The sequence below is a fragment of the Puntigrus tetrazona genome, chromosome 20, assembly GCF_018831695.1.
Source record: "Puntigrus tetrazona isolate hp1 chromosome 20, ASM1883169v1, whole genome shotgun sequence".
NCBI lineage: Eukaryota > Metazoa > Chordata > Actinopteri > Cypriniformes > Cyprinidae > Puntigrus > Puntigrus tetrazona.
In genome coordinates, this window is record NC_056718.1 from 18,527,631 (window position 1) to 18,555,559 (window position 27,929).

At 37.8% G+C, this 27,929-nt stretch overlaps 1 protein-coding gene across 1 annotated transcript; it reads right to left on the reverse strand.

Moving 5' to 3' along the window:
- Positions 1–807: 807 nt before the first annotated feature.
- Positions 808–27,664, reverse strand: ptchd4 (patched domain containing 4). Its single transcript, XM_043220441.1, has 3 exons — positions 25,931–27,664; positions 22,517–22,997; positions 808–10,072 (listed from the first exon to the last, which is right to left on the reverse strand). The coding sequence occupies exons 1-3, from the start codon at positions 26,534–26,536 to the stop codon at positions 8,415–8,417; spliced, it is 2,745 nt and encodes a 914-aa protein (XP_043076376.1). The 5' UTR covers positions 26,537–27,664; the 3' UTR covers positions 808–8,414.
- Between the last annotated feature and the right edge of the window lie 265 nt (positions 27,665–27,929).

Genomic DNA, 27,929 nt, shown 5'->3' on the forward strand with positions numbered 1-27,929 from the left:
CTTTCATGTGTTTGAGTTTATCCCTGGACTTACCCTCTCAATCAAACCCAAAGGGGAGAGTCTGCAAGGCAGCTCTGATGGGAACACAAGAAATTTCATCAGCATCTGTAAAATGACCAAACATTGTGAATACAACACTTAAAAATAAAATACAGAGTGGCTATTTGTGCAAAATGTATTTATAATGAATTGACTACGGTACAAAGGATGGATGTTTTTGCTGTTTAAGGATATTAAAGGGTCAAAATGGATGGTTAGAACTAGCCAGTTAGCATCTGTGGTAGAAGCTAACCACTCATCTCATATTTTTAAATAAAATATGTATTTTATACATTTAACATATTTATATGTGCTTTATCTCTGCTAACTTTTGTATTTATTATCTATTCATATAGAGTGCATTATAATAATTTGTGTATGGTAAGATTTTTCAGATAATGTGAAGTACTGTTACAGTTGAAACCGACTATTTTAAATGTATTTTATTCCTGTGAAGACAAAGCTGTATTTTTCACCCCTGGATTCAGTGTCACATGACCCTTTAGAAATCATTCTGATAAGCTCTAGTGAGTAGGAATACATGTCCTAATAATTAATGCAATCTATAAAGACAAAAACTGTTACATTGTGGTTGACACTAACTAAATCAGTTTGATTCACACTAATGGTAAATACTAGGATTCTCATTCATCACTCTGTGTCACCGGAGAAGAAAGATGCTAATTTTGTGCCAGAGAGAAAGATGGCTGATCCACCCACCCAGTATATACAAGCATTATACACAGAGGGCTCCCAGTCATAATGCCATGAAGTTTCATAGACAAAGGCTTTAATGAAAAAATCCATATTTCCATGTTTCCATATAAAAATGTACATCAGCATAATATTTATAGCTTCAACATAGCAGGCAGTAAAAAATAGTTTACAATGAAAATATTCAGAGCATTCAAATGCATACATCTTATAAATTCAGACTTAAAGACATTCCTTTAAATGATCGCTTTACTATGGTTTCTATTTTTGGCTGATCGATTCACGTTACTCGCTACCTTGAATTGTGACGAAACTCAAATGAAACAGTGTTCTGGTGCGTGTCACAAACTGAACACCGCAATAATGGAAGACATATTCATTTAACGCTATGCTCACGTCTACCGTTGTGCGTTTGGTAACACCATAAAATCAAGTCATTGCATCAGAATGGAATCTAAAACGTCATGTTTTTAAGTCTGACATATCCACTTCACAGTGAACTCAAAAAATTCAAGACGCCCGACAAGTGTACAACTGCACAAACAGACTCGTATCAGCATGTGACATCAATCTTGCGGCTCGCTCGCTCGCTCTTCTTTCTTTCTTTCGCCCGTCTGAATGAAAAGATTTGATCTGCATGAGCGACTTTGCGCTTTGGGCCTGTTTTCAGGGCTATTCACACTCTTTGAACAAAGCACAGAAGTAATCAAGTAAGTAAGAATACAGAATCACTGCAGATAGGTTACGTAACCCATTTGCGGCAGTTCATTGAATTAAGCGCTGGAGCTGCTGAGAGCAAAGCGGTGAGAAATAAGAAAGGAAGAAATGGGGCTACATGAACACAATTCAGATTCACACAAGTAAACACAGACTAGGAATTACATAACAGCGGTTTTAGGCCACAGGACCATGACATTGTCTAGCTTTAAGCCATTGTGAGCATCACAGTTTCATTACTGATGGGTTTTGTTCTTTAGAAATGGGTTCAGAATCAAACGTCTCATTTGCGTCACACCGGTGGCTTCCCTCGCAATGCAAGCATGTCCGTAAAAGTAAACTTTGTATGAGCGTCACAGTGTTATACACAAGCATAGGAACTAAACCTTCATGCTTTAGGACTAATGTGTTCATAAAAAAGACATAGAGAGCTTCTTTGCATATAGTATCTTAACCGTAATTTCTCATGTGATGTTGTTCATTTTAGTGCCGTTTATTTTACCTAAAGATCTCACTTAGTTTGTATCTTTGCTATGATACTAAGGAATAAAACTACTGTGTAATACCATTGCACAACCCTATTATGCACATATTTGGGCTCATAAATTGATTTGACTAATTTTGTCCATACTAAGAATTTACTGCTTTGTATTGAGGGTGACTCGTTTTAAGAACTAGCATAGATACCAAACACACATCAGTGAACTAAATTTACTTGTTTATCTGTTAAAAAACATTAGCAATGAAATATTAGGTAGTCTCAATATTGTCATTAACCGTTCAGGTATGCGCTAATTGCATTAGTGTGCAATGAAATCTCACATAACCTTTTACATTATGTATAAGCTGCTTATAAAGAGTCACTGCTGGCAACACGTACAACAAATGGTCACATTAAAATATATTTAGCACTTTGAACCGTCTCGTATTTTACGAACCCGTGGGTCTTTGATTGCGAAAAGCTAACGTTTTAAAAGCTTTGATATGACATACAATCCACGGCAGTCTAATTCTCGTCTAATTTTGTTTCAACAAAGCTGATGAGCACTCACGTAACAATCACAGATCTTCAATGATGCTTCATTACTGTCATTTTCAACACAAAAGAAATAAAAGCCAAAACGACCAAATATAAAGAACACAATATTACCTTAAACACCAGTTAATCTGCATTGTCAAGTATAATTTCCTAATAGTAGACACCAAATCAGATCACTGACAGTAAGTCACTCCTGATTAGCAACAAATATTAAAATATATTTGAAAACCTCCCCTTACACTTATCATGCTGGAGGATGGTTTTACCGTAAAAACAACACAGTCGACTTTATACAGTGACGAACAACTTTCGACAGAAGCTGTCTTCTCTTCTGATTGTTGGCTTATACAGTATAACGCAAGACATGAATGTTTTGGGCTCATTATATGAAGGTCACAAATTATGTAGCCTCACCTAAATCAAAATTATTAACAGTAAAGAGCTTATTAAACCATGCAACATTATAAGACCGATGCATGTCGGAGATGCCAGTTTTATATTTAGTTTAATGTATTTAGCCGATTTGTTTTGATTAACCCCGACTTCAGATGTGTATATTTCATTGCTATGGCCAGGATCCAAACTTAACTTACCTCACATGATGTTGTGTTTTAAATCATTTATTTTTTGGAACTTTTTTAACATTTTTAAGAACGGCATATCATAACAAATATACTACAAAATTGTACATGAGTTTTATTGTTTAAAAATCCCAATGGCAATAATTAGGAGGTCATTGCACAGCCTTGAAGTGAAATATAACTGTAGAAATATATGAAGACTAATGGTCCTTGCACTGGATCTGAAATGTTCGCATACGTTTTGTTTTTGTTTGTTTTTGTCATCCTTTCCTATCAAAATGCTTGCCACGGCGGTGAAAACGCAGAAAATAGTATGAATTTGTACGAGTGAGGTCAAACGATTTAGCCACCTCATAAATATGTATGAATTGCCATGAGATCAGGCTGGATTGACACAACGTGAGGTTACATTATACATTTTTTTATGCGAAATATTCGTAGGAAGTGTAAAGGTCATTGTATGCCGAGTCTAAAATTTTCGTGTGTGTTTTTCTGTTTTTTAGCATTCGTCATCCTTTCCTATCAAAATGCATGTCACAGATGTTACTTTTTATGATGGACATAAACATGATTGAGACAACTTGAGTTGAGACGACAATTTCGAACTCGGTATGCATTAACCTTAACTGTTGCTTTTTTCTCGTTAGGTTTTTATTTTGGTGACTTAACCGTGAAGAACATTTCACATATAGGCAAAAACGTACACTTTATTAAGCCATTTAAACCTATTTATACTTGCTTTATACTGTATACTATGCACACTTGCATTTTCTGTTTAAGAAGGGGAAAACGAATACTGATTTAGTTAGTGCCTTTCCCAAGCTCAGGATCACTTTACAGAATTGCACTGAATTTAATTAGAAAAGTGTTAATTTTGGACCCTGGCAGATTCTGAAAAAGCCTTGCACCAGAGGGAAAACAACAACAACAACAAAAACATACAAATTTTGCGCTTTTGTCTTATTATTGCTCTGTAGGACTAGTGACCTGATCGTGAAAAATACTACATGCTGGTGTCTGCTCAAAAGCTGATTGATATCCATTTTATCATCACCTTGAATGCACAATATTATATGGTTTTCTGTATTATTGCGGTGAGTTTTTGTCCTTGGCAATGACTAATACAGTTGAAATTACACACAATGAAAAGCGAAAGAAAAGATGTTAACACTGTTATCTGCATTCTAAACAGCAAATCCCATGACAAAATATTGACTAATTAGGACAAGCCTTTAAAAACAAATAACAGTGATATACAGTATTCACTGCTCGTGTAATAAATGCTAAGTGCCTGTGTTTAGAAATAGTAAGGTTATTAAAATAAATCTGTTCAAATGTTCTTTTTTTGACCTAATGCGGATTACTGAATAAATAATCAGAGGTTGACCTGAAATTTTTGAACGAGCTTTTAAATAGGAGAAATGTTAATGTTGAGCGAGCTTTTCCTCCCTCACAGAGCAGTAAAATGGTAAAAGTATCTGTTTGTTGTTTGACCTCTGACATCGCATTTGCAGAAAACGGGGTACAGCAAAATGAGTCCCCTGTAATGAAAATGATTCATAATTTTAGCAGTGATTCACAGTCTTAGCTCATGAAATCTAATATGACATGCTTGTTGTCAAAATGATTTGAGCCCAAAAGTGCATATTTGATTTATGGCCCTCAGAATACATAGCTGTGTGCCTGAAGTCTGTAGTTTCACTGAAAACGGTAGTGACTTTGTGTTGACTTTGATTTGTGGGCCACTTTGAAGTTAAATAAAGCAGATAATAAGGATGTCAACTAAGTGATTTATGGTCCGATCCAAGAACATGCATCACAACAAAAAGAACAGTATGCAGATTTTCATTTATACAGCCTTAACACTAAAGATATGACCAGCAGTTTAGTAGACGGATATACGTACAGTTGGGTTATATAACTGTAACTTAATTAAGTGTCCTGAATTGTCAACATAGTTATTTGGCGTTTTAATAGCTTTAGCAATATATTTAGCAAATTTCTTACAAACTCTCTATACCTATGTCTACACATCGCATTATAATTACGATTTCTAATTAAAATTCAGTTTTGGCCACCTATAAAGAAATGGTTTATGCCGGAAGAGATTTGGTCTCCTGCTAAATTAAATAGTTTTATTATTGTTATTATTATTATTATTATTATTATTATGATTTAATTTTTTTTTTACGTAGGCTCCTAGTGTAAGTAACAACAAAATATCAAACATAGTGTAGTGTGGCAAGAACTGACCTGTGAGGATGCAAATAACATTCCATAAGTTATTACTGGCCTACTGAGATTAGAATTTGTTTTATTCCTTTTTTTGTTCTTTATTGCTTTTTATAATAACATGACCTTCATCTTTAAAAAATGTTTCCACTTCTCATTTCTTAAAAAAATTAGAAAATTCTATACATTTATTTTACAATTCATAATCTTTCCTACTGGCTTAAAGCACACCAGAAAAAAAAAAGGAAAACAGAACTTTTTAAAAATGATATCAAGTATGCATTAAAACAAAATGTCCACTCCAGCATCTACAGCTCTCAAAAAGTCAGGAAAAAAATACACACACTAACCAAATACATGCATACATACATTACATGCATACACAGTTATTTTGGGAAGTATATGATTTTTTTTTAGCATTTTCAATATGCATCTCTTGTCTTCGTATATTTAATTTTCATGCCCTCTTCCAACACAAATGATATAGCTCTTACAAAATATGGGGATCGATATTGGACACAAAGTACATAAAGGTTTGATTGATTAACATTTATGAAATCTGCTGGGTTTGGAATGTTGCATCTAAACACGGTGGCCATTATCTTGACGTGTCTAATACCTGTCACGTTTCAAAACATAATACCATAACTGTACATGAAGCGTTTTATCGTTTCTAATGGACTTTTCTGTAGCAAACTTTTGGTCCATGTATCTCAACCTCTCAAGTAAACTCTAGTCAACCATACCTTCCCCAGCGAGAGGCCCTCCGCCTTTGGAATGACTCTACAATGAACCCAGCTGTTTGACTGGATCAGTAAGGCTCTGGCTACCACATGCGTTTTGCACAGTCCGATGATCATGAAATGTGTACAGTATACACAGCAGGACAAAAGCTAGCAGTATTTTTTTTTTTTTTTATACATTTTTGGGTTCAAATTCCACTTTTTTTGGCAGGCAGTCTATGTTGAGGCATACATTGCAATGACTGACCTAGAATCCGTTCGAATCTACATCTGAACCAATGGAAACATGGCAAGCACGAGAACAGTTTGTTGTTGCATGAGATAAGGATATAATTACTTTGATTACACCTTTACACTGTTGATTAGGACAATCAGAGTTTGATGAAATATTTAGACTAAATATTTTTAATTTGCGATTATCAGAACATTAGCCAAAAGGCTTCTGGGATGCAGGAGTGGAGGGTAATAAGCAAAGATTTTTGCCTCCATCTACACAGTTCATTCCAGAATCTTTCACATTTCAGGACAGTTCACCCAACAATTATTCTGTAATGATTTACTCACCCTCAATTCATTCCGTTACATTTCATTGGACTAAAACAATCTCAGAACAATTCTGCATAAAATAAAAGTCATACAGGTTTGGAATGACGCGAGAATGAGTAAATGATGACAGAATCGTCATTTTTGGCTGAACTATCCATTTCACGTTTACATTTTCCACGTTATCTTTTGCGTTGCATCTTAAGAGCTACCAACAGCTTTGACTGGTGCTGTACGTATTTGTGACACATAAAATAACCCACAGATCAAAACTGCCCGGATCGACTACTTTGCTAATACATCACTTGATGCAATGCCTAATATTCCTGTGGACAAGAGAACCGAGATTTCTAACATAACAGACATACTCATTTCCACCAGAATGTACCTTGATGCCTTTATATTGTTTTGTGCAAGATATTTCTTCAACGTGAACACAGTGTATACCATCTGCACTGCTCATCTCCGCAAAAACACACAAATACAGACAAAACACATGCTACACTCAGAAACAACATCTACTCTTGTGATTTGACACTGTATATTTTTAGACGACAGCCATCAGTGAATCTTGCCTAATGTGCAAAATAACAAAACAACAGAAAGGAAACCTTTCTCATCTTTGTCATTGCTCAGTTTAACTACAGGAACAGGTGCATGACCAGATTTGTGGTTTTGTAACAAACAAACACACAAGCAATTAAACGAACAGATCATATCAATGCAGCTTTAAGACATGCTACAAGTCTCTTTTCTCATGAATGAGCCACTTGGGTGTATTGGAATAACCTTTTTTTAAATGGTATATGCAGTTTAATATTATATGCAAAACACTTAAGTGATTCATGTCGGTGGTCTCCATACAAAGCACGTTCAGACAGTGTTTATTTACCCGGAAGAGTAAGACAAATTACAGTCTGAATATCAGCTAAATGTCAGATTTGACAAATGTACTTTCGCTTCACATTTAAAGGAGAAAAACCCCTTTTACAACTCTTAATAATTCATTCTTTTGACCATTAATGCTTTGCTCTGGTTATAAGGTGGGACCTCTCTTGGGTGGGGGGGTCTCAGTGAATACATCTAAATAACTGCTACCAGAGTAACTGCAAACACACTATTAGATTTGCTACAGGACATTTGTGATAAATGCATGCCAAGTGTAATTTGTAGGAGAGTGCTGCATAATTTGATGGACGCTGAAAACTGCTACTTCCGTTCGCTACTATTTTTCACATAGTTATTTTTAAACAGAGTTGGTCTTGATTAATTATGTAAGAACAAGGCTGGAGGAACGTGAGGTGCATAACAGTTAGAAAAACACAGAGTGATCAAAAAGAATTGTGTTGGTGCTAAATAAGAGCAAATGTACTTGCTGTAATACCTGCTCTTACAAAACATATATATACGAATACCCTTGGGAATACCCCTAGAGATCTAATATAAGCAGGAACCCACCTGCTTAGATTCATGCTCGTAACATTTTTGGAGGCCTTCTTTTTAGGCCTTTTGTAGTAGTTCATGTATACAGACAACCTTCCTTCGCTAACCTTTCATTAACGGCTAACGTAAGCTAGCAGCTGCAGATGTTATACACTGTTCTAGACGAAGGGTACACAAGAAATGAGTGAGAAGGGGTTTTTAACTCTGGACAGCACTGTTGTTGATTGCTGGGGTCGCGAGGGTCACCCCAGGGGCGAGAGTGCCGGACTCGGCCACCTCTAGATCTGTGAAGTGCTGCCTGACGTCGCCCCCTAGTGGACAGGAGCTGATTTCTTACCAATTGCGTTCACACACATCTTTCAATCAAACATTGGTCACGTGGTCCGGGTTTTCCCTGACTTCGATGCACTCAATTTCCTCTCTCTCCCGCTCCCTCTCTCTTTCCCGCTCTTTCCGTTTGGCACGTTTCTTTTTCTTGTGCCGCTTCTTAGAAGGCGGGAAGAATGTCAAAAACACCGGTAGGATGACAAAACAGTGCAGCACTGTGCAGCCGGCTGTGAGAAGGGAGCACTTGAACAGTGTGTAGGTCAGGTTAGAAGGCACAAAGAGAAGAGGCATTATCCCAATTACAAAACACGAGGTGTTCTGCAAAATGGCGGCCCCATGCTCCTCTAAAGAGATCTTGATGCACTGAGTCCGCGTGTGCTCAGTGGCCAGTACGAACGTGTAGAGGTGGGGGGCACAGTGATCCATGGCAAAGTTGAGTGTATAAATAAGGCACAGGATTGAGATGCTGTCCATGTCTACATTCCAGAGCGTCATGAGACCCAAGACGCCCAGCTCCACGGAGGTGACAGTCAAGATCAACCAGAAGTTCCCCAGTGGGTTAATGACCAAGAAGAAGGTGAGGATAAGAATGGTGAGCACGCTGAAACCTGATGTCAGGATGGGAGAGATGATGGAGGAACTGTAGCGGTCCATGAACACAAACGTTGGGTTGAAAACGATGAACTTGATGCTGTTTATGAGGGAGAGAGGTCGAAGTCTCTCCAGCAGCTCCACGACCTCCTCCCTGGTCTTCTCGGTTGTCCGGGCCACCAAGTACATCTTGGACGCGATAATGTCGTACTCCTCTCCGTTTTTGGAGAAAATTATGTCGTCCACAAAGTGTTGATATTCTGGGCTCCTCAGAAAAGAAGTCTTGAGGATGTTGATGAAATCACTTTTGGTTGACGCGCTGACATTTACGACCCTCAGATAGTGAAAGTAATTATCGATCCACGAAATCTTATTAAAGCCCTGGCCCAGCGTCTTGAGGTGCTCCTGTACTGTGGAGTTCCAATACTCAATGGGTTCGTAGATGTAGAAGCCAATCACCGGGCTGTAGTTACTGAAGTATTTCTGCTGCGTCAGGGCAAACGACACGCTGGGCGAATTACTAGCTAGCAGATTAATTATATTGGAGCCGTCGCTGATTTGTAAACATCCCATGAATGAAAAGGAGGCGTAAATCAGGTAGAGGATAACCACAAACGGCTTGACGTAGGTGTTGGTAATCCATTCCGTGTAATGCTCCCTAAGGAAGTGCTGAATGAAGTGGTTCTGGTACGGTACGCTGTCGTGGTGCGTAGACAAATCGTGGCCGTCACTCATCATGGTCTTGAACCAAGTGGGCTGGCGGTCCAGATACTCCACCGAGGGGATCTTGCAGCAGAAGACGCTGTGATAGCGATTTTGCTCCAGCTGCCCGGCAAACACCAGGCAGGAGCCGTAGAATGAGAATACATAGAAGTAGTTTACCAAGATTGCTACACACATGCTCTGGCAGAAAACCTTCACAGATTCGATGTTGGTGAAAGGGCTGGCACCCATGCCGAAGGTGATAATATAGAGCGAACTGGTCATGGTGTAGCACACCATCACGTCGGCGAACGCATCTGCCACTCTCTCCTTGAAGGGCAAACTCTCTCTGGTTCTTCTCCAGCCTGCCAGAAGCTCAAACACACCCTTTGTTCCGTGGCCTGAAAACAAGAAAGAAGCAATTTATAGTTTGACCAATGGTAAATTCACAGAGAAAATTGATTACACAGCATTTGCAATGTCAGCATGATTATAATCTGCAAAAATCTAAGACGTGAGTAGTGAAAGACTGATATATCAGCCAAGGTAATTGCCCATTTTCAAATTATCGACACTGGGTGAAAATTGTGCCCTCTTGGCTGACTGTATTGATAGTTGTGTCAGTTCCAAATTCCTACAACAGCCAAGTTTCCATAGGCAACACACTTTTTCTATTTTGTATTTGTATTTTTTTTTTTGCAGTGGAAAAAAAATTAATAAGAATTAGAAAGAATAATACATTCCAAATCACTTATTTTAATATATAAAATTATGCCAATTATAATGTCTATCCCACGGCCCTCAATCAAGTTTGATTTTGAATATTAATCTATATAAATAAATTCAATAAATGAAAAATGTTAAATGAGATTTATTTTCAGTGATTACATTTTACAGTAGAGGCCGAAAGTCTGATTTTGGCTGGGCTGGGCTGCGGATGTTTATTGAAAATGCTACTTCATTGTATTTATCTATCTGTATTTAATTATCAGCTTAAAGAAATTGTTTTCATACAGCATTTTTCATTTTATATTAGAATTCCTGGTTCAAAGTTCCCACAGACCTGTGGACCCCACGATGTATCAGCATTTTTTTTAGTCATTGGCTAGATATTGGCATGGTCATTGGTCATAATGGTCAACCACTAAACGTGAATTATGGAATAATAAGCCTTTCATGATAGCTGTAATATGAGCAGAAATTCAATTACTCTTCTACCATCCACCTATGAGATCGCTCAAGCTTATACATCACATCTAGTGTGTGTGCACACTGTCGCCTTTGAACATTTTAATACATTTGACTTTCATCCATCCACTAAATATTTCACTCAGCATCAAGGACATCGTGGCTCATCTCTACGCACTCTGCCGCCGTCAAGAATATGTCACAAAAACTACTCTCTTACCTCTTTCTACAAAATCATAAATTTTCATTGACCTGACAGACACGGAGAAAAACCTAATTAACCATAAAGGATTACGCCAATGTAATGAGTCAGATGGACTGGCTTTCCCTGCTTTTAGCTTTATTAAGAGGAAGAACAAGTCCATTAGCTTGTGTGAATTCATCTGCAAGATGAGGAGGGCGTATGGTGGGCTGGCGGTCACCCGGTGGCCAAAGATTCAGGTTGCTAATGCAAAGACTGCATGTTCAATTACATACACTCATAGAAGGGGCATCACAATCTTTCTTTCATCATCAAGCATACTTAAGATATGCACTTAGCCTCAGGTTGCTCTGAAAGGGCTGTCCCTGCAATTATAGGAAGTTGCTCTGAATAAAAAACATGCTATATGGCAATTAAAACTACTAAACATAAAATTTGGTAGAAGATATCTGAGAGTGACCATGGGTCACCACTTGCCATATAAATATATATATATTATATATATATTTATATCAACAAAATCATTGTATGAGGATTTAATTTGCTGACCCTGCCATCTCATGAACAACACTATTACTGCTTGAGCAATTGTTTTGCTTTCCTCAATTAGGAAGATTAATTAGATTTGTGAAGTGAGTGCCATTTATTATTTGGAAAATGTGCAAAGAATTGTAAGATGCTAATGGATGATAAGCAGTTTCACTTCATCTTTGCTAAAAATGAAAATTGTAATCTCTTGGCTGATAGAGGCTAATTCATTTTGTTCAGTGATTCCCAATGTGGAAAGTTTGTGTTTTGTTAATAAACTAAAACTATTTTTAAATTTTTTTGAATTTTTTACCCAGAAACTATTAGCAAATTACAATGAAATGGCAAGTAATGAATAAATTTTGAGATAAAAAATATTATATATTATATATCTTGTAAACCTCTTTTTTTTTTTTACGACAACAAAAATCTCACTAGTATTAGGCTATAATATGTGTTGTATGTGTATATGTTTTGTATAATATGCACAAAAATAAAAGTAACATTTCTGCACATTTTGTAAAAACAAAAAAATATTGGTCACTGAACATCTCAAAGCTGAAACACTGAAATCAATATCAGTTAAAGTCAATAACAACAATGATATACTTTGCATCATAATTCACAGTAAATTTAAACACCACTACATTTTCTATGAAAAAAAAAGAAGTAACTTTTCATGCCATAGTAAAACAAGGGCTTTTTCCAATTGGTCTGCTATAAAAGTCCTGCGATGGTCCTCTTAGCATTTGTAAAAATGTGTTTCACTCCTGGGATATATAAATGCTGATGTGAATTTAAAATCAACACATCACTGGTTTGAAGATAATGCAGTGATATTGCTGATGAGCCAGTCTAAAAAAACGTAAATAAAAATAAAAATATAAATATTCGAACAACAAAAGCAGAGAAAATTTAGGTGCACTTTTCTGGTTTTATCATCATTTCTCAGACACTATCACTTAAACATGATGAAAGAGGGATTTCCCTGTAGGACAAATGAGAGGTACTGGACTGGTACTTCTAAATGTATTATCACACTCTTATTCAGAATGACATAGCGATTTCTTCAGTGTGGGCTGAGAATGAATCACTGCAACATAAATGGAGTTCCATCAGGCTGTGGTCAAGGGCAAAAAGAAAATGTGCTCAGTTCTAAAGGTCTCTAATGAAACAGGACAAAGAGACAAAACATGACTAAACTACTGCGTATCTGCCTAAATCAAGGCCTTTTTTGTCTCATGCTTCCCAACAACCCCATGAAGGAAGCTCAAGTTGTCAGAAGAACTATTTCTTATTATGCTACATATCATTTAGAATGAACAAAATCCGAATGGACATTATTACTCGTGTCTTTTTTTCCCTTAAAAAGTCACTAAGTTGTTAAGCTGTTAATTACAAAGAAAAAAGATGAATAGTTTTTAATTACTATAATCTTTTAGTAACCTTAATGTTTTGTAATTTCTGTTTTATGGGTTTAATCTTGCCAAGTACCTCCTCAGACTTGCTTAAGTGCCCCCTGCGGTAGCTGGGAATCACTGGGACAGCGCATTAACAAATATATAAAAAATATTCTTTATTATATTCGCTCCATTATAAATCCTTTCGGTTATTAATATCCACTATTATATTACTCTTTTATTTCCTTCTCCTTTGTAAAATGATTCAATTCCATCTTAATTCTGTGACAGCATGCAAAAGCTTACAACTAAAATAGCATCTACTATATGGCAGTCATATTGTTTCAAACTAGCTCTGTCAAAAGGGGTCCATTCATTCAAGGCTGTAAATTAAATCGGGGCCAGTAGAGGAGTGTGTAGCAAAGTGACATCTTGAAACAAGATTGACACGTTTTGCCGCAGCAGCAGCGCCAAACCAGCAGCAAATAGAGTATATTTAAAACTGAAAGCACAAAGCCAGGAGCTGGCACGAGAAAGTCACATATACATTACAGAGATTTTTAAAGCTTTTAAAATGGAGCCATTTCAACAACATTGTACTTGTTCTTCAAGTACATTTACTTCAGTATTATCATGTATCATTAATATACAATAAGTAAAACCACTAAGTAACATTTCACTGTAAACACTGTACTTTTCACTAAGCACCTGCAATCTATCTTAACAAAGTAAATAATAAAGTAAATGTTTTGTTTATATATACGTAAAATAAGTTTGGCACAGATTATTTTATATTCAGTAAACACACTTATTCATCAAGTGATGGAAAAGGGCAATATAGCATGCAGATTAGCATTGTTAGCATTGGCACTGTAGTAGTGAATGTCGGAGAAGCTTTAAAAGTCTACCTTGCCAAGTTACAAGCTTAATATAATATAAAATATTGATGGAAATAAACGAAAATGAAAAATAGAATTTCTATAACTTAAGAAACACTTTACAAAAAAGTCCTATTTGTTACAATTAGTTACATTAACTAACTATGAGCCATATATTTTTACAGCATTATAAAACCCTTTGTTAATGTTAATACAATACAACTTCATTGTGTACAGTACATTGTCAGTTCATGTTAACAATATACATGTGTACATATAGAGATTCAAATGAGTTCAAATTAATTTGTGAATCAGTTAATTTACAAGAAAACTGATTCACTTGAATCTGACTGTGCTACATGAGAGAGAACAAATATACAAATTATATATATATATATATATATATATATATATATATATATATATATATATATATATATATATATATATATATATATATATACACACGTGTGTGTGTGTAACTCATCGAGTCAAATATGAAATATCACATTGTCTTGTAAAACATATAGGCCTAATCCATCCATCTGTTTTCCATTGTTGTATATCTCTACTTTTAGTTGTTACTTCCCAAAAATGGTAGTAGTCGAGCAGACAATATTTGAAATAACAGATTCAGATCCCAGGGTAGTAAACAGGATTGTGGTAAAAGCCTCCTACACAACCCAACACTCAGAACTGACCTGCAAAAAGAGAAATTGCACTGTGCAAACTGTGTCTTAGTGGGTGGGTCTGTGTGTTACCACATTTGCATAATTCCTTTAGTGAATCGGGTGAGGAAACAATACAGACCGCATGCACAAGTAAACAGTGGGCGCAATTCATTCATAGTGAATTTCCTCCCCCAGAGTGTTTCTCCCATTGCTAGTGAGAACACCTAGGGAACTGAACTGCAGCGTTCCCTCAAGTCTCACAAGGGGTACGGTATTAAATAAAGGGCTGTACCTCATGTTTCTCGGTGCTGGTGGACAGGTACAACATTCCACATAGCTAAGGAGGGCAGTTTGTCACAGGCCTCCCGTGGACAGTTCCAGCCGGCACCGGCTGGAGGAGAGCTACTCTGAGGCCGTGGCTTCAATATAAAGAGCTGCATCACCTCTCTCGCTGCAGTGCAGTGAGTCATTAAACAAAATTACTGCTTTAAAACTTCAGCACCAGAACAGCTGCAAACACATCCATCACCGGCAGGAAAACACCCTACGGATGGACCATTCGTACACCTCTCATAAAGCATGTCCAGTTGTGACAGAAGATGGGAAAAATATTACACGGATTTCCATACCGTGTCAATCTCTAAGTGCAGCACTGACAAGACACGTACAATGGCCTATATATCCTCTGAGGAGATATTCTTTATAGTTTTATATTTATTTTCAAGTGGTATTACCACATTGTTTGGACACGTAAGATGGTATTGTTGTCATAGATCTTTTTTTTATGGTAAATGCTACAACAATATTGCTTGATTAAAGAAATAATTCACCAGATTTGGAGTAATTCGCCAATGGATTCCCTGCAGTGAATTGGTGCCATCAGAATAAGAGTTTGAAGAGCTGAATAAAACATCAATTAATGTCTCGCAAAGAGTGTTTCTAAGAAATCAGACGTTTGGACTCTCATTCCGACGGCACCCATTCACTGCAGAAGTGAGCAAGTGACGTAATGCTAAATCTCTCCAAATCTGTTCTGATGAAGAAACAAACTCATCTTTATCTTGGATGGCCTTAGGGGTGAATATATTTATTGTGCTTTAATGTGCTTATTATGTATTCATATCTTACACAATTTAATTTCTCAAATAAATATATCTTGCCTTTGCAGTGCAAAACATTGTCTTTCATTTTACTGCACGACATCATCAGAATAAAAGCAGCGCTGTTCATTCAAAAATAAAAACAAAACATGCTGAGAGCGCTGCACTACAAAAATGGCCAAAATTTGCATCTCCTTTGACAGCGAACACGTCCTTATCTTAACACGGCACACATCACGGCTCACCGTTAATCCCGCTGCTAAGGATTAGGTGTGCAGCGTGCACAAAACTCAACTCAACACAACGGTGTTTAAATAGAAAGCTGGGCACTTTGCAGAGCCAGTCAAACGATTGCCGTCAGAAGATGGAGAGGATGGCGGGACACTTCTGTCGTAACAAGAATCATTGTATTGAAAGGCTACTGCTTCTCGTGGCACCCCACACATCTGCTGCATCCGCAACTGCTAATGAAAAAGCTTGTGCAAATGCACCGCATGTAAATCAGCAGAGGGCTTGAGTTACGCGCACATAATTTCATTGGAGTGGACCTCATCAATCCTGCTGTTGACTCTACGAACTATCATTTAGCTGCGTTTGGCAATGAGCAAGTTTCCATTTTTAACCTTGGAATTTCTACATTGTCATTTCAATAGAAACATAAGAGTTTACGGAAACGTTTGAGATGGTTAGGAGTTTTTAATGCTTTTGAAAGCAAGAATTTATTGTATTAAAATATAGCTAAGCAGTAATATAGTAAAATATCATTACGAAATATAATGTGGCTAATAGATGTATTATTTTCATCAAGAAATAAAAAAAAACGAAACTGCCCTAAGATCTTTTATGCTAAACATAAAGAACCAATCTAAAAACAGCCAAGAGAAATTACAGTACAAAGTATTCACATACTGAAGACTAATTAAAAAAGTTTATATCCATCTCGAATGAATAGTTAAAACTTTCAGATCTTTCTTATGGCCTACTTTTCTGCCAAGACACCGAATGAGCTGAACAAAACACCCTGCCTTTATTGTGCCACGGGCCAGCTCCTGAAATTCCTTGACCTCAAACCCACAATTTAATTGTTCATAATTTTCAAACCCGAGTAATGAGCCTCCTTTGATATCAAAAAAGATGCACTAAAGTACAACTGGAAACAGAAAGTGGTTGAATAGCTCAGGATTGCCCTTTTCCATCACTCGCTTTCTATACGGTGTGGTTTCAGTCACATAAACTCATGGGACAATCTACCTTGCAATCTATGACAGCATTTGGTGTCATTGTAAAACATGCCACTGTCAGCATATGTCAGTGTGTTCAAGGCCTTCACTGGAAGATCTATTTCTCCTAACAACTGTACTCCCACACTAAAAACAGCACTTTTCCTTTTAGTGACATAGAAGCATAAAGACGAGAGTAAAAATATTGTGAAGTTCAAACAGCTTCAATCCAAATCACTCTTGTATTTTTAATGCCAATTATTCCACTTGAAGCAAAAAACCCATTCCCGTAATTTCCAATCTCGTATAATTTTCAATCAGAAAAAAAACTGTGAAACATAAATCATAAAACTGAAGGATAAAAGGAATGGAATATTAATGACAAATGGAGGGAGGATGAAGAATAGCTGGACGTCTGTTACTATTTCTATTTCACGCATCGATTCAGTAGTCGCACATCATGCCTGACCAAGCTATGCAAATGAATTTTTTTCTCTTAGCTTGCGATGTCCAACAAACCTTTCTCATTCCGATTCTTCCTCCTGACAATGGCAAATTATCCAGCCACAGGCTTAATGGCATGTAATATGTGACGCTTGAAGACATTTGTGATAAGTAGTTCATTGGTAAGACCCCTAATCTCTTCCCCAGGACTTGATCTTGCCTTCTAGCACAGAGGCAAATCAATGGCATTCAACATGGCCAGTTTTCAATCTACTAACACCCCATCATCTATATTTTCCTGCGGGAGACAGCAAAGGTCTGCTGTCTGTAAATGCTGGCGGTTGCACGTGTTTGTTTCTAGAATGGGTGATTGAGACGGGATTGGACTTCCCAGGCACTGTGAATGTGTGTTAGCCATGACCAGGCACAATCATGCTTGTGTGGAGAGAATTGCAAGGAGACGGCCCAGATCCCAGGGCACATGCTGTTCCACAGTCTGTGGCCCTAAATGAGCTCGATCAATAGAACTGACGTGCTGGGGAGTGACTACGCCACTACACACACACACACACACACTTACATTATGGCTCACGACAGACATACAGACGTCTAATCCCAAACTTTAACATAAAGGGGTCATGAACTGCTTCTGTTTATTTTGTACTGTTCTCTTGTACAGGTCCACAAATGTCAGAGTTCACTTATCACTAGCCATCTTTCTCTTACTTTGTCTTAAATCTGCTCTTTGATTAGTTCTTTTATTTGTGTTCATCAGTGTCATCTATTTATCTTTTTATTTATTTTTCTAATTTCTTATGCTTATCACTTCTCTGTCATAATAGCGCAATTTCATAAATGGATGACTGTAGGAAAACAAAATAAAGGTGCAGCAATGTTTTATTTGTCATTTTGACAACTTTGGCATGCCACATTTTTTGTAGATAATCTCCGAAATTCAATTTTAAGCCAATAAATAGCTTTTACAGAACAGCACTTAATTTGTCCAGTTAATTTTCAAATGGCGTGACAACAGAATTGGTAGAATTGGTAAAGTCAGCCTTTATTGTGACCTGGGCCACATTCCGATTATTCCAATCACAATTTTTTTGAATTTTTCAGAAATTGCTAGCAAGTTACAAACTGAATTAAATGTGAAATTGTGATGTAGAGCCGCTGTCACAAACAGGACGTAAACCAAGTATGTAACCTTGACAATCGGTCAAACTGACGACAAACACACAGGACTTAAATATACAACGTAATTGACTAAACTAACGAGACACGGCTGCAGACAATAATACAATTAACACGAACTAAAGGCAGGGCACACAGAGCACATGACATGAGACAAAAACAATAACAAAAGAGTCCAGAGATGTGACAGACGCAAATGGCATTAACTTATAAAACTCAGATAATCTTGTTTTATTAAAACTTAATTTTTTATAGCCAGTGTGCCTGTAGATAACAGACAACAAATCATCTGCACAATCTACTTAGCATAACATCATTTGTCTATTATTTTATAAGTTGTTGAATAAACCTTTTTTTTTTTGTTATAAAACAGTGTTTTGGCATTGTGCCACTTTGCCATTGTGCGTTGTTTCTGGCTTCACCCTTCTTTTCCTTTATGAATTTTCATTTCTTTGCTGTCATCCTGACTTGCTCACCATGTGAACTCCTCGCATCTGTTCAGCTTCAGAATATTCAGCAGAGCAGGATTCCACTATTTTTGGAGAGGGTGAAGGGGACCACAAATTGAAATGCTAAAAGTACCTGCATGACACAGAGCACAGTTTGTGGATTCCCCATATAAAATTGTATTAATTATTATCTACTTCTACAAACCCTCTCTTGTATTTTAAATGGTTACTTCACCCCAAAATAAAAATGTTGTCATTGATTACTTACCCCCATGTTCTTCCATACCTGTAAAAGCTTTGTTCATCCTCGAAACGCAGTTTACAAATTTTGAATGTAATGATATGAGGAAAACCGAGAGGCTTGTGATTGTCCCATTGACTGCAAGGTTAGTATCACTGTTAAGAATGACTATTCTATGACTATTTCAGGACCTTGACGTGTTGTTTACTCAACAGCCACAAGCCACCCGGTTTTCATCCAAAATATCTTAAATTGTGTTCACAAAGAAGAACAAAGCTTTTATGGGTTTGGAACAACATGGAGGTAAGTGACTAATGGCAAAATCTACATTTTGGACTGGAGTAACCCTTTAAGAGCTGCTTGAAGGTTCTTTAAAATGATTTTGTGGTGCATTAAAAACAAGAGCAGTAAATAATGACAGAAACCTCAATTTTGATTCACACCCCTTTCAATATTAAATGAATAAATCTCACATTATGAGATTTTTATAATTGTCGTGATCAAGGCTCATCATACATCAACAGCAAACAGCTTTACTGTATGTGCACTCAGATCAGGAGAGGAGTGAGTAGTCTGACATTGATTTCCTATCCTGTCATTTGTCCCAGCAGAACAAAGCATTTGCCGCTCCACCACTAAGACGTGTGGCAGGAAGCGAGTCTATAAATAGGCCCCTTGTCTGTATGCGTCTGAACAAAAATAACCTCTAAACTTAAATTGAAGGTATAGCACGCACTCCATCCATTGTCTCAGAAAACAGTGTCGCACTTTGTTTTCTGCAGAGCATCCATCTTCTGCCAACTCCTTTTAAAGGGACAGTTCATCCTAATATAAATATTCTATAATTATTTACTTACCCTCATTCAACCCATTTTTGTCCCAATAAAGACAAGATTTATTATATAGCTTTACACAAACAAACACAAAAATGTTAAAAGTAGCCCAAGCATATGCACTATATGCACTATGTAGGAAAAATGAGTCTATTCTACCACAACACCTTTCAGATTCATCTACAAACTTTAATCCAATGTCACTTCGCCAACTTGACGAAGCCACCCCGTGTCCCCGGGGCCCCCGCAGCACATTGTGATGTGCCGTGTAGACTGCCACCATTCATCTTCGCCGGCGGGACAAAATCTATTTCTCCAGATTGTCCTTCCTGCGAAGCTTAAATGCAAAGCACAGTAAATCACAGGTCCTCTGGTATTGTGCAAAGAGCTCAAAATCCAGTGGTCAGGGAGCAATTAATCTTTCACGCTGGGCTAGCCTTGCAATAAGACTGAGCATCTGAGGGGTCCAGATCATTAGGGACCCCGTAAATGGCTGGCTGAAGCTTAAGAGGTGAGTATACAGTACAGCACCAAGTATTATTACCTTTGATCCACAAGGTCCTCAAGGACATTCATGATCATAAAATTCTGGAGTACACTCAGTCTCTTCACTGACAATGTTGCTGTCTTCTTAAATTGGGAAGCCGCATGTAATTGATGGTTGATTATTCTATTGTGCTGCTACAATAACCAAACCAATGGCAGAGACTGACTGAGAGCAAGAATGCAGTAAACGGTTATTCTCCGCAGGTTGTAATTGTGCTTTTGCACCCTGTATATCCTTGTTTTGAGCGAATCATGATTCTACCTCCACAGGAGCAAACAAATCGACACGCTTTAAATCCGAAGCTAATTAGTTCCACTCAGTTGAGGGTTGTGACAGTCGTCACCTAAGGGCATCTAATGCAAGCTAGACAGGTGTAAAATCTAAGGGTGTTTTTAACACCTGCGAGATGTGTTGAGCTCGGAGTTCGTTAAATTTCCAAGTTTGTTTTAGCTTGCTAGATTGTGTTCCCAGGGGTTCACAAAAATAACACGTTAGAAAGAACACAGCACTCGGAAATTTATGACTGTTCCTTATTCTCCCAAAATGAACAAACGATTGGAAGAAAGTCAGCTAATTATCATTAAAAGGATAAATATTCTGCAGACTAAAATATTAATATTTCATTTATCGGTGCAATAGAGTGTTAGCTATCTAATATCATTTTTGGATTTACTAAATTAATCATTCTAAATTACGTTTCAGTCAAGCACTAGTCTACAGGAGACCAAATATTACATTAGCCATCAAGTAGATCCAACACATCCAAATGTCATCAAAAATCTTTTTTTTTCTATATTATTTAAAAAAAAAAAAATCTATATATTTTTTCAAGTTTCTATGTGTCACCTCTTTTTTTCTGTAACTCACAGTTATATCACTTAGAAGATGGCGACAAATAATTTTTTCCTATTCTATGAATTTTTCCCTAAACTAATTAGTTCAAAACACAGATTCATTAGAGAAAGAGATAACTGAATGAATCAATGAATCATTCACCCATCGGATTTGTTGAAAACACTAATTCGCTAAAGAGTCACTGAAGCATTCACTCAGCCGATTTGTTCAAAACACTGATTCATTCAGGTGCTAAATAAAAATACATGGTGTTGCTTGCAGGTGACTGACTTTCCATTGAACTATTTCCATTAACAGAGTAAATGTAGAGGGCAATACAGGGATTAAAATGTAAGTTATACAAAATTAAATACTTGTTTATCAAGCTGTTTACAATATAAAAGCACTAACACATCTGAAATCGTTCTGTAGATTTGAATATCACCGCAAACCATACAAACGCATTACAGTAGTCAGGCGCTAACCATGTTTATCGTTTTAGTGTTTACAGTACCACATTTATTGTAGTTTAGTTGTACCTTGCATAGCTACGTTCATGGTTTTTTCAAATGCGCACATTTAAACTGTCCTTTCTAACACCTACCTGATTTGGCTAGGTTTTATCAAGTGATATGAATTGTTTTCTTGCTGTTGATGACCCTATCAGAGCAGACCTGCAACCCACCAGATGGGAACTACTGTGCTAGGTCATTGTCCTGCCCCACCATTATTTGGTTCTATGTAAAAAGGTCAACAATTATCATGGTACATTGAGTGGTACATTAACTATATAGTCAATCAGATCCACAGATCCACATGTTAAAGCTACATCAATTTATATTCATTTTAACTTGACATTCTTTACCATAATTGTGAAATTTGCAGGCATTCACAGATTTTTCACTGTACCACAAAAATGTTGGCCCCTAATTATCTTTCATTTCTATTCATGATATCGCAGATTCTCCTTACATGATGAAGCCCACTGTTGCACAAGCATTGACCCCGATGACTGCCGTGGAAAACAATTACACCCTCCCTCCCGAGGAGTCACACAGCAATTATAATAATCCTACATACAATCACCACAGTCTCTGTGAACAAAGCCGCACTTACCCATGGCAAAAAAGGGGATCCCAAGCAGCGTAGAGTTAAATTTCCCATCAGAGATGAAAAAAATCCCAGCTGCCGTCACGTTGGCGATGCAGATGGTAAGGACGCCCAACAGGCCCAGGAAGGGTTTCCCACGCAAGCAGTCCCGCATAGAGCTGGAGATGGTGGCTGCCAGGAGCACCAGCACCAAGCTGACCAGTACCTCGCTCTTGGCCAGCACGCCTGTCTTGTGGAAGTCCCGCCATAAGCTGAAGGACGTGAGTGACTGGATGTGTAGTTCCTGGCTGTCTGTAGCCAGCTGGTGAACCAGCTTACAGAATTCACTCTCCCACTTCTCAGAAATGATGTCCTGCACCACTGGCCCAAGGTTGCGGAGGTAGTAGGTGATTTGGATGGCGCGGGCAAACTTGACCTGTTGATCCCGGCTGTTTGCAGGCAAGGCCACACCACCCAGCTGATGGCCAATAAAGGACACTCGACCATTCTAGAGACAAAACAAATCAGTTACTTCATTTATTTCCTTAATTAAAGGAACGTTATGAGTGAAACTGAATTTGAATGCAATCTAACAATTGTACTTTGCAATCAGTGAAAATCAAATGCAGTCCAAAAATATGTTAAATAATTGGTACATCCAGAACATCTGAGGAATACTAAAGTTGATTAACAAATGAATGGAGATCTGCTGGAAGAAATAACAATAGTGGTCATGTGCGGATTATAAAAACTATCCAACTTAGACATAGAATTTATCTTATAATACAATATATCTTTTTTTTTATTTACATACTGCACATTTTACACTACACATTTGTAAATTATTAGTCATTTACAGCATGAGTGTTTTGTAGAGGTTAAGGTTATGGATTTTACTAAAGTAAAAGTGGGGCCTTAAAGAGTAATGAAATACAGATGGAGAATTCAATTACAAATTTGAATTTGCTGAAAGGAAGGAGAGTGCAACTAAAACATGTGAGTACTGCATTCATTTTATATTTTCATGTCTGTCATGCAAATATTTAATTGGACTATCATGTCAGCATTGTGTGTTTGCATTATGTATTTCACTACTGACATTTTTCTAAGTTTGGATGGACTTGATATTTTAGACTTATCCTAGTTCCAATCTGGGGTTTGTTTCCCAAAACGTTGTTAGCTATCTATGGTTGTGGTGTGTTCCATTGAAATCTATCTGCAACGACGAAAATAGTTGCTTTTGAGAAACCCACCTCTTGGTTGTGAATAGATAATGGGTAGAGTTATGCAACTCAAGATTGCGTTTCATACAACATTCATTGGTTTATTCATGAGGTAACGTCTTTGACAATTTTTGACTATTACCAGTAATGCTCTTGTGTTCATCAGGCTACTCAGATGATAATGACATATAAATGTCATTTGCAGAGCAATGTTTTTGGTATGGTATTTTGCTCATAACCTCCAGTGTTACGCCTCTTTGCTGCTCTTATTTGGTGCTCGTTAAAATTTTTTTTGCATATGAGCCAAGGGCTGACTTGCTACGCCACCGCTGCATTTTAATATTAATTCCACACTATAATCATGTGTGACTTGCAGAATCAGCAAACCAGTTAATGAGCAGCTTTGTTGGTGTGGATTTGTTCTGGTATTTGAATGGATTTAACACATTTTAACAATGTATATTAAAACGGTCTTCCATAACCAAAAAAAAAAAAAAAAAAAGATTCTCAAGGCAGCAGTGTTTGCTTAGTGTCTTTTAGCTAAATGTCAAACAAGAAAAAACAGGCGAGAAGGAAGCACAAGCTAATATCAAACCAAACCGTGAAACTGGATAAATATGTTAAGAGATCTCCACAGCTGAACAGCACTGTTGTCGCACCAAAACAGTGCTGAATTAATAAAATTCAGAGCAGACTGGGCGTTATTGTTTTTTCTCAATAGCCTCAATATTTCAGCATCCAGTAATGAGCTGGACAGTGCATCACCCTATGCTGAGAAAGCGATGTAGCCTTGGATGCAGCAGTACAGCCTCAAGATGTTCTGAAAAAGACTGGCACAATATGAATGAGCTCTTGTAGAGGCCACAGTAAGCGCCTCATTCACACAGATCCTGCTCCTACTCCTACTGACGTAGGCTTGGGAAAACAATAAGATATCTGGCTTGCTGTATTGTTGTGTTATATTTAGTCTTTCGCCTGTGAATACTGCAGCATTTTGATAAAGACTGTGTTAGTCTTACAGGTCTCATACTAGATGCATACTCAGTTTAGGATACTTGAAATGCAACAACGTTTCTACGCTACTTTGCATCATGAATTTAAACTATATTTAACAGAATTATGTTTATGCTGTTATGCTAAAATGTTTTGCGGGAAATTAAATAAAAATATTTTTTAATCATTTTCAAAATTCACTCATTTAAATGATTGATTAGTCGAAGTAAACGCGTGCCAGAAAAATTCATACGGTTTCACTGTTTCCCAAAAACCGCTGTTGATCGTCATATTTACTAATGATCAAATTTTTTGATTCACGTTCTTACGATCAAATTTTGGTTGAACATCATTACAAAAAATGTTGGAGGAAAAATGTACTCAAACTTTTTTGTTTGTTTGTATATTTCCAAAAGTAGTTTAGGCAGTTTAAGCCTTTCTTATACAGACACAGCTTTTGCTCTTTATTCTAGCAATGGTCCTCCCAGAATGCACTGGGGCCTGAAAAATTTATATAGCTTCAACGTTTCCCAAAAACTGCTTTATTATCGTATTTAGTAACTTGTTGTCTCGTGATGGCAGGATGTGTTTATTGCTGATCAGTGAGTTGATTATTACCTTTATATTATTTTTGTTACACAGATATTTCAGAAATTGCATGAAACAATTTTAAACGAATACAACTTGAGAATTCTTCGTAGTGGCAATACTGAAAAATGCTAGTGGTTCTTCTAAATGAATTTAACTCAGTGTTTGCATCTGAACGGTTTAACACAGCTCATCTAACTGATACCGGATTCTAACAAGTTCTGGTCTATTAATAATATCGCTATTAATACGTCATCATAACTTTATGGATTATAATTACAATGCACAAGGTATACGTCGTAAAAGTCTAGATTCTGTGAGTGTCTTCTAGTGTACATTGCATCACCAGGCTCCTCAGAGTGCATCACAAGAGAACTATGCAGCTGATTCTGAGGCTGCTCGCACTAGAATTACAGCAGCACGGAGTCTATTCATAATTCCGAGGGTTTCGTAAGGTTTTATGAGGCACAGTCGCAATACGCCGAGCTGGTTTTTGCCGTTTCATTGTTGCAATGTCGCTCCATCGCACACAAAGGCTGCGTCTCAAAAACCTCGGAAAAAACAGCGCTGTCTCGTCAGGCAGCTCGCGAGGTTTTGAAACACAGCCGCCGTGCTCCAGACAATGTATGTCTCTTACCTTTAATGTGGTATTCGGATAGCTGACGGGGACCTTGGAAAAAGTGCTGTTAGACAGAACAGCCAAGCGAATGTCTTCGAATATGGTGATGATATCATCCAGGAGGCATCTCTTGTCCCGGTGGCTCAGGACGCAGAGATGCGCGAAAGTGTAATTGAAGCCTTTATAATTGACACGCATATCCAGGACCTTCTTGTGCACCTGGAGCACCTGTTCGGCCAGCTCCAGGATATTTCCCCCGGATCTGGCCAGCAGGATGAGTCTGCCATATCTGCCGGGGGTGTGCAGGTCCGAGTACAGCTTGTGCTTGGACTGGTCGATGGGGAAGAGGCTGTTGGCGAGACTCCGCTCGATCTTCGCGAGGCTGTGCGTCGGGGCGACCAGGATCTCCAGGTCCGTTTCGGGCTTAAACCGGCTCAGCACCGTGGATCCGAAAATGATGGTCAGCACTGCGGGGACGGTGAGGAAGAACACCGGATGCCTGCTCACGAACAAACCCAGCCAGTAGAAGGAAGATTTCAGCCCTCTGTGTATCACTTGCCGCAGCATCCTCCTCCAGATCCAGCTTGCAGCAGATGATGCCCCGGTTCTTCCTATGAAGCACATGTGACATGTGGCTCCAGTTCAGTCAATCCGTATGAGAATACTCGAGTGTACACCTGTGAAGCACTGCAGCGATTTGCAAAAGACAGTCAGATATTGATCACTATAGAGGCTTTTTGGTTCCATCCCTCCCCCTGATGTGTGACTGTTTCTCTCGCTTCTTCTGCTGCAACAGCAGCCAGCCCCAGTCTGATGTGCATGTGTGCTTAATTCGGACTATTCGATCGGAGGCGCCTGATTTATGGGCTTGATTGTAACCATGTGCTGCTGTGTGCATGGAAGGAGGCACGACGGGGAAACGCTGGATGGCAGGGAGGGTGGGGGCTCATTTTTAAGAACACGCGCGATTCAAAGCCCTTCACGATCGCGGACTCACCTCTCGAAATAGCCACTCGATTACTAATGAATGAGGCATTCCCATTTTAAAGCTAAGGGCGGCAGTCCACGCGCAAGGCCAAATGCAGTTACAATGCAGACATGCTAAAAATAACGTTGCTTTGCAGACCTGAATATACGAGGCTGCTCATATCGAAGTCCTTAGGAGTTTGCTGATGGAGTGACTCATTCACCACGAGGGAAACCATAGAAAGTTAATGTAGGCCTACTAATAAACGTTAACCTACACTAATAGTACAAGTATTTATGTTCACGCATTTTACCACAAAAGTTGCGCGAGAACAACCAATAGACGCTTCTAACAAGTCGCGATTGAGGTAACCATAGCAACAGTACGCAGTTCGTTTCTATTATTCGGAAGTAGCCTGCTTTGACCATTTCTGACACTATTTAGAGTAGCTTATCGCTTCATTGTGGCTCATAATAAATCATTTTTAATTTCGTGCTAAAATTCATTCTCTAACTCAACTTTGAATCAAGCTCTCTCTCATTTGTAATAACTGTAACATCTCAGAGCCTGGGGGTGATTCTTCAGTTAGAAGACTTCTGACTACTTGAAATCTTGAGAAATAAAACTTTCCTTCTCTGTTAAAAGCTTTACGTTTTGTTTCTTTGTGGAGAAGAAGCCTCTTTTATACACGGTGAGCACAGCGGAACACTGTCACAACCAAAAATAGATTAAAAATAGTCCCAAAATAGCTCCCGTATTAGAAAAAGATCCTTATTTTACCAAACTGTTCTTAGTTTTGTTTTTTCGTATCGGTCTAATTCATTTACATATATTTGTTTAGTTATATTTTTGCATTTAGATTCATGGTTGAGGTAGGCCTACTGTTCAGCACATTTTTTTGTGTGAAATGATTGTTCTGGGACACAACTTACTTCAGGCTCTAACTTAATATGATCTACAATATCATTTACAAGCCTGAAATATTGAGTAATCTGTAATAAAAAACCGGGTACTCCTTAACTCATTTACAATGATTCATACTCTGCAAAT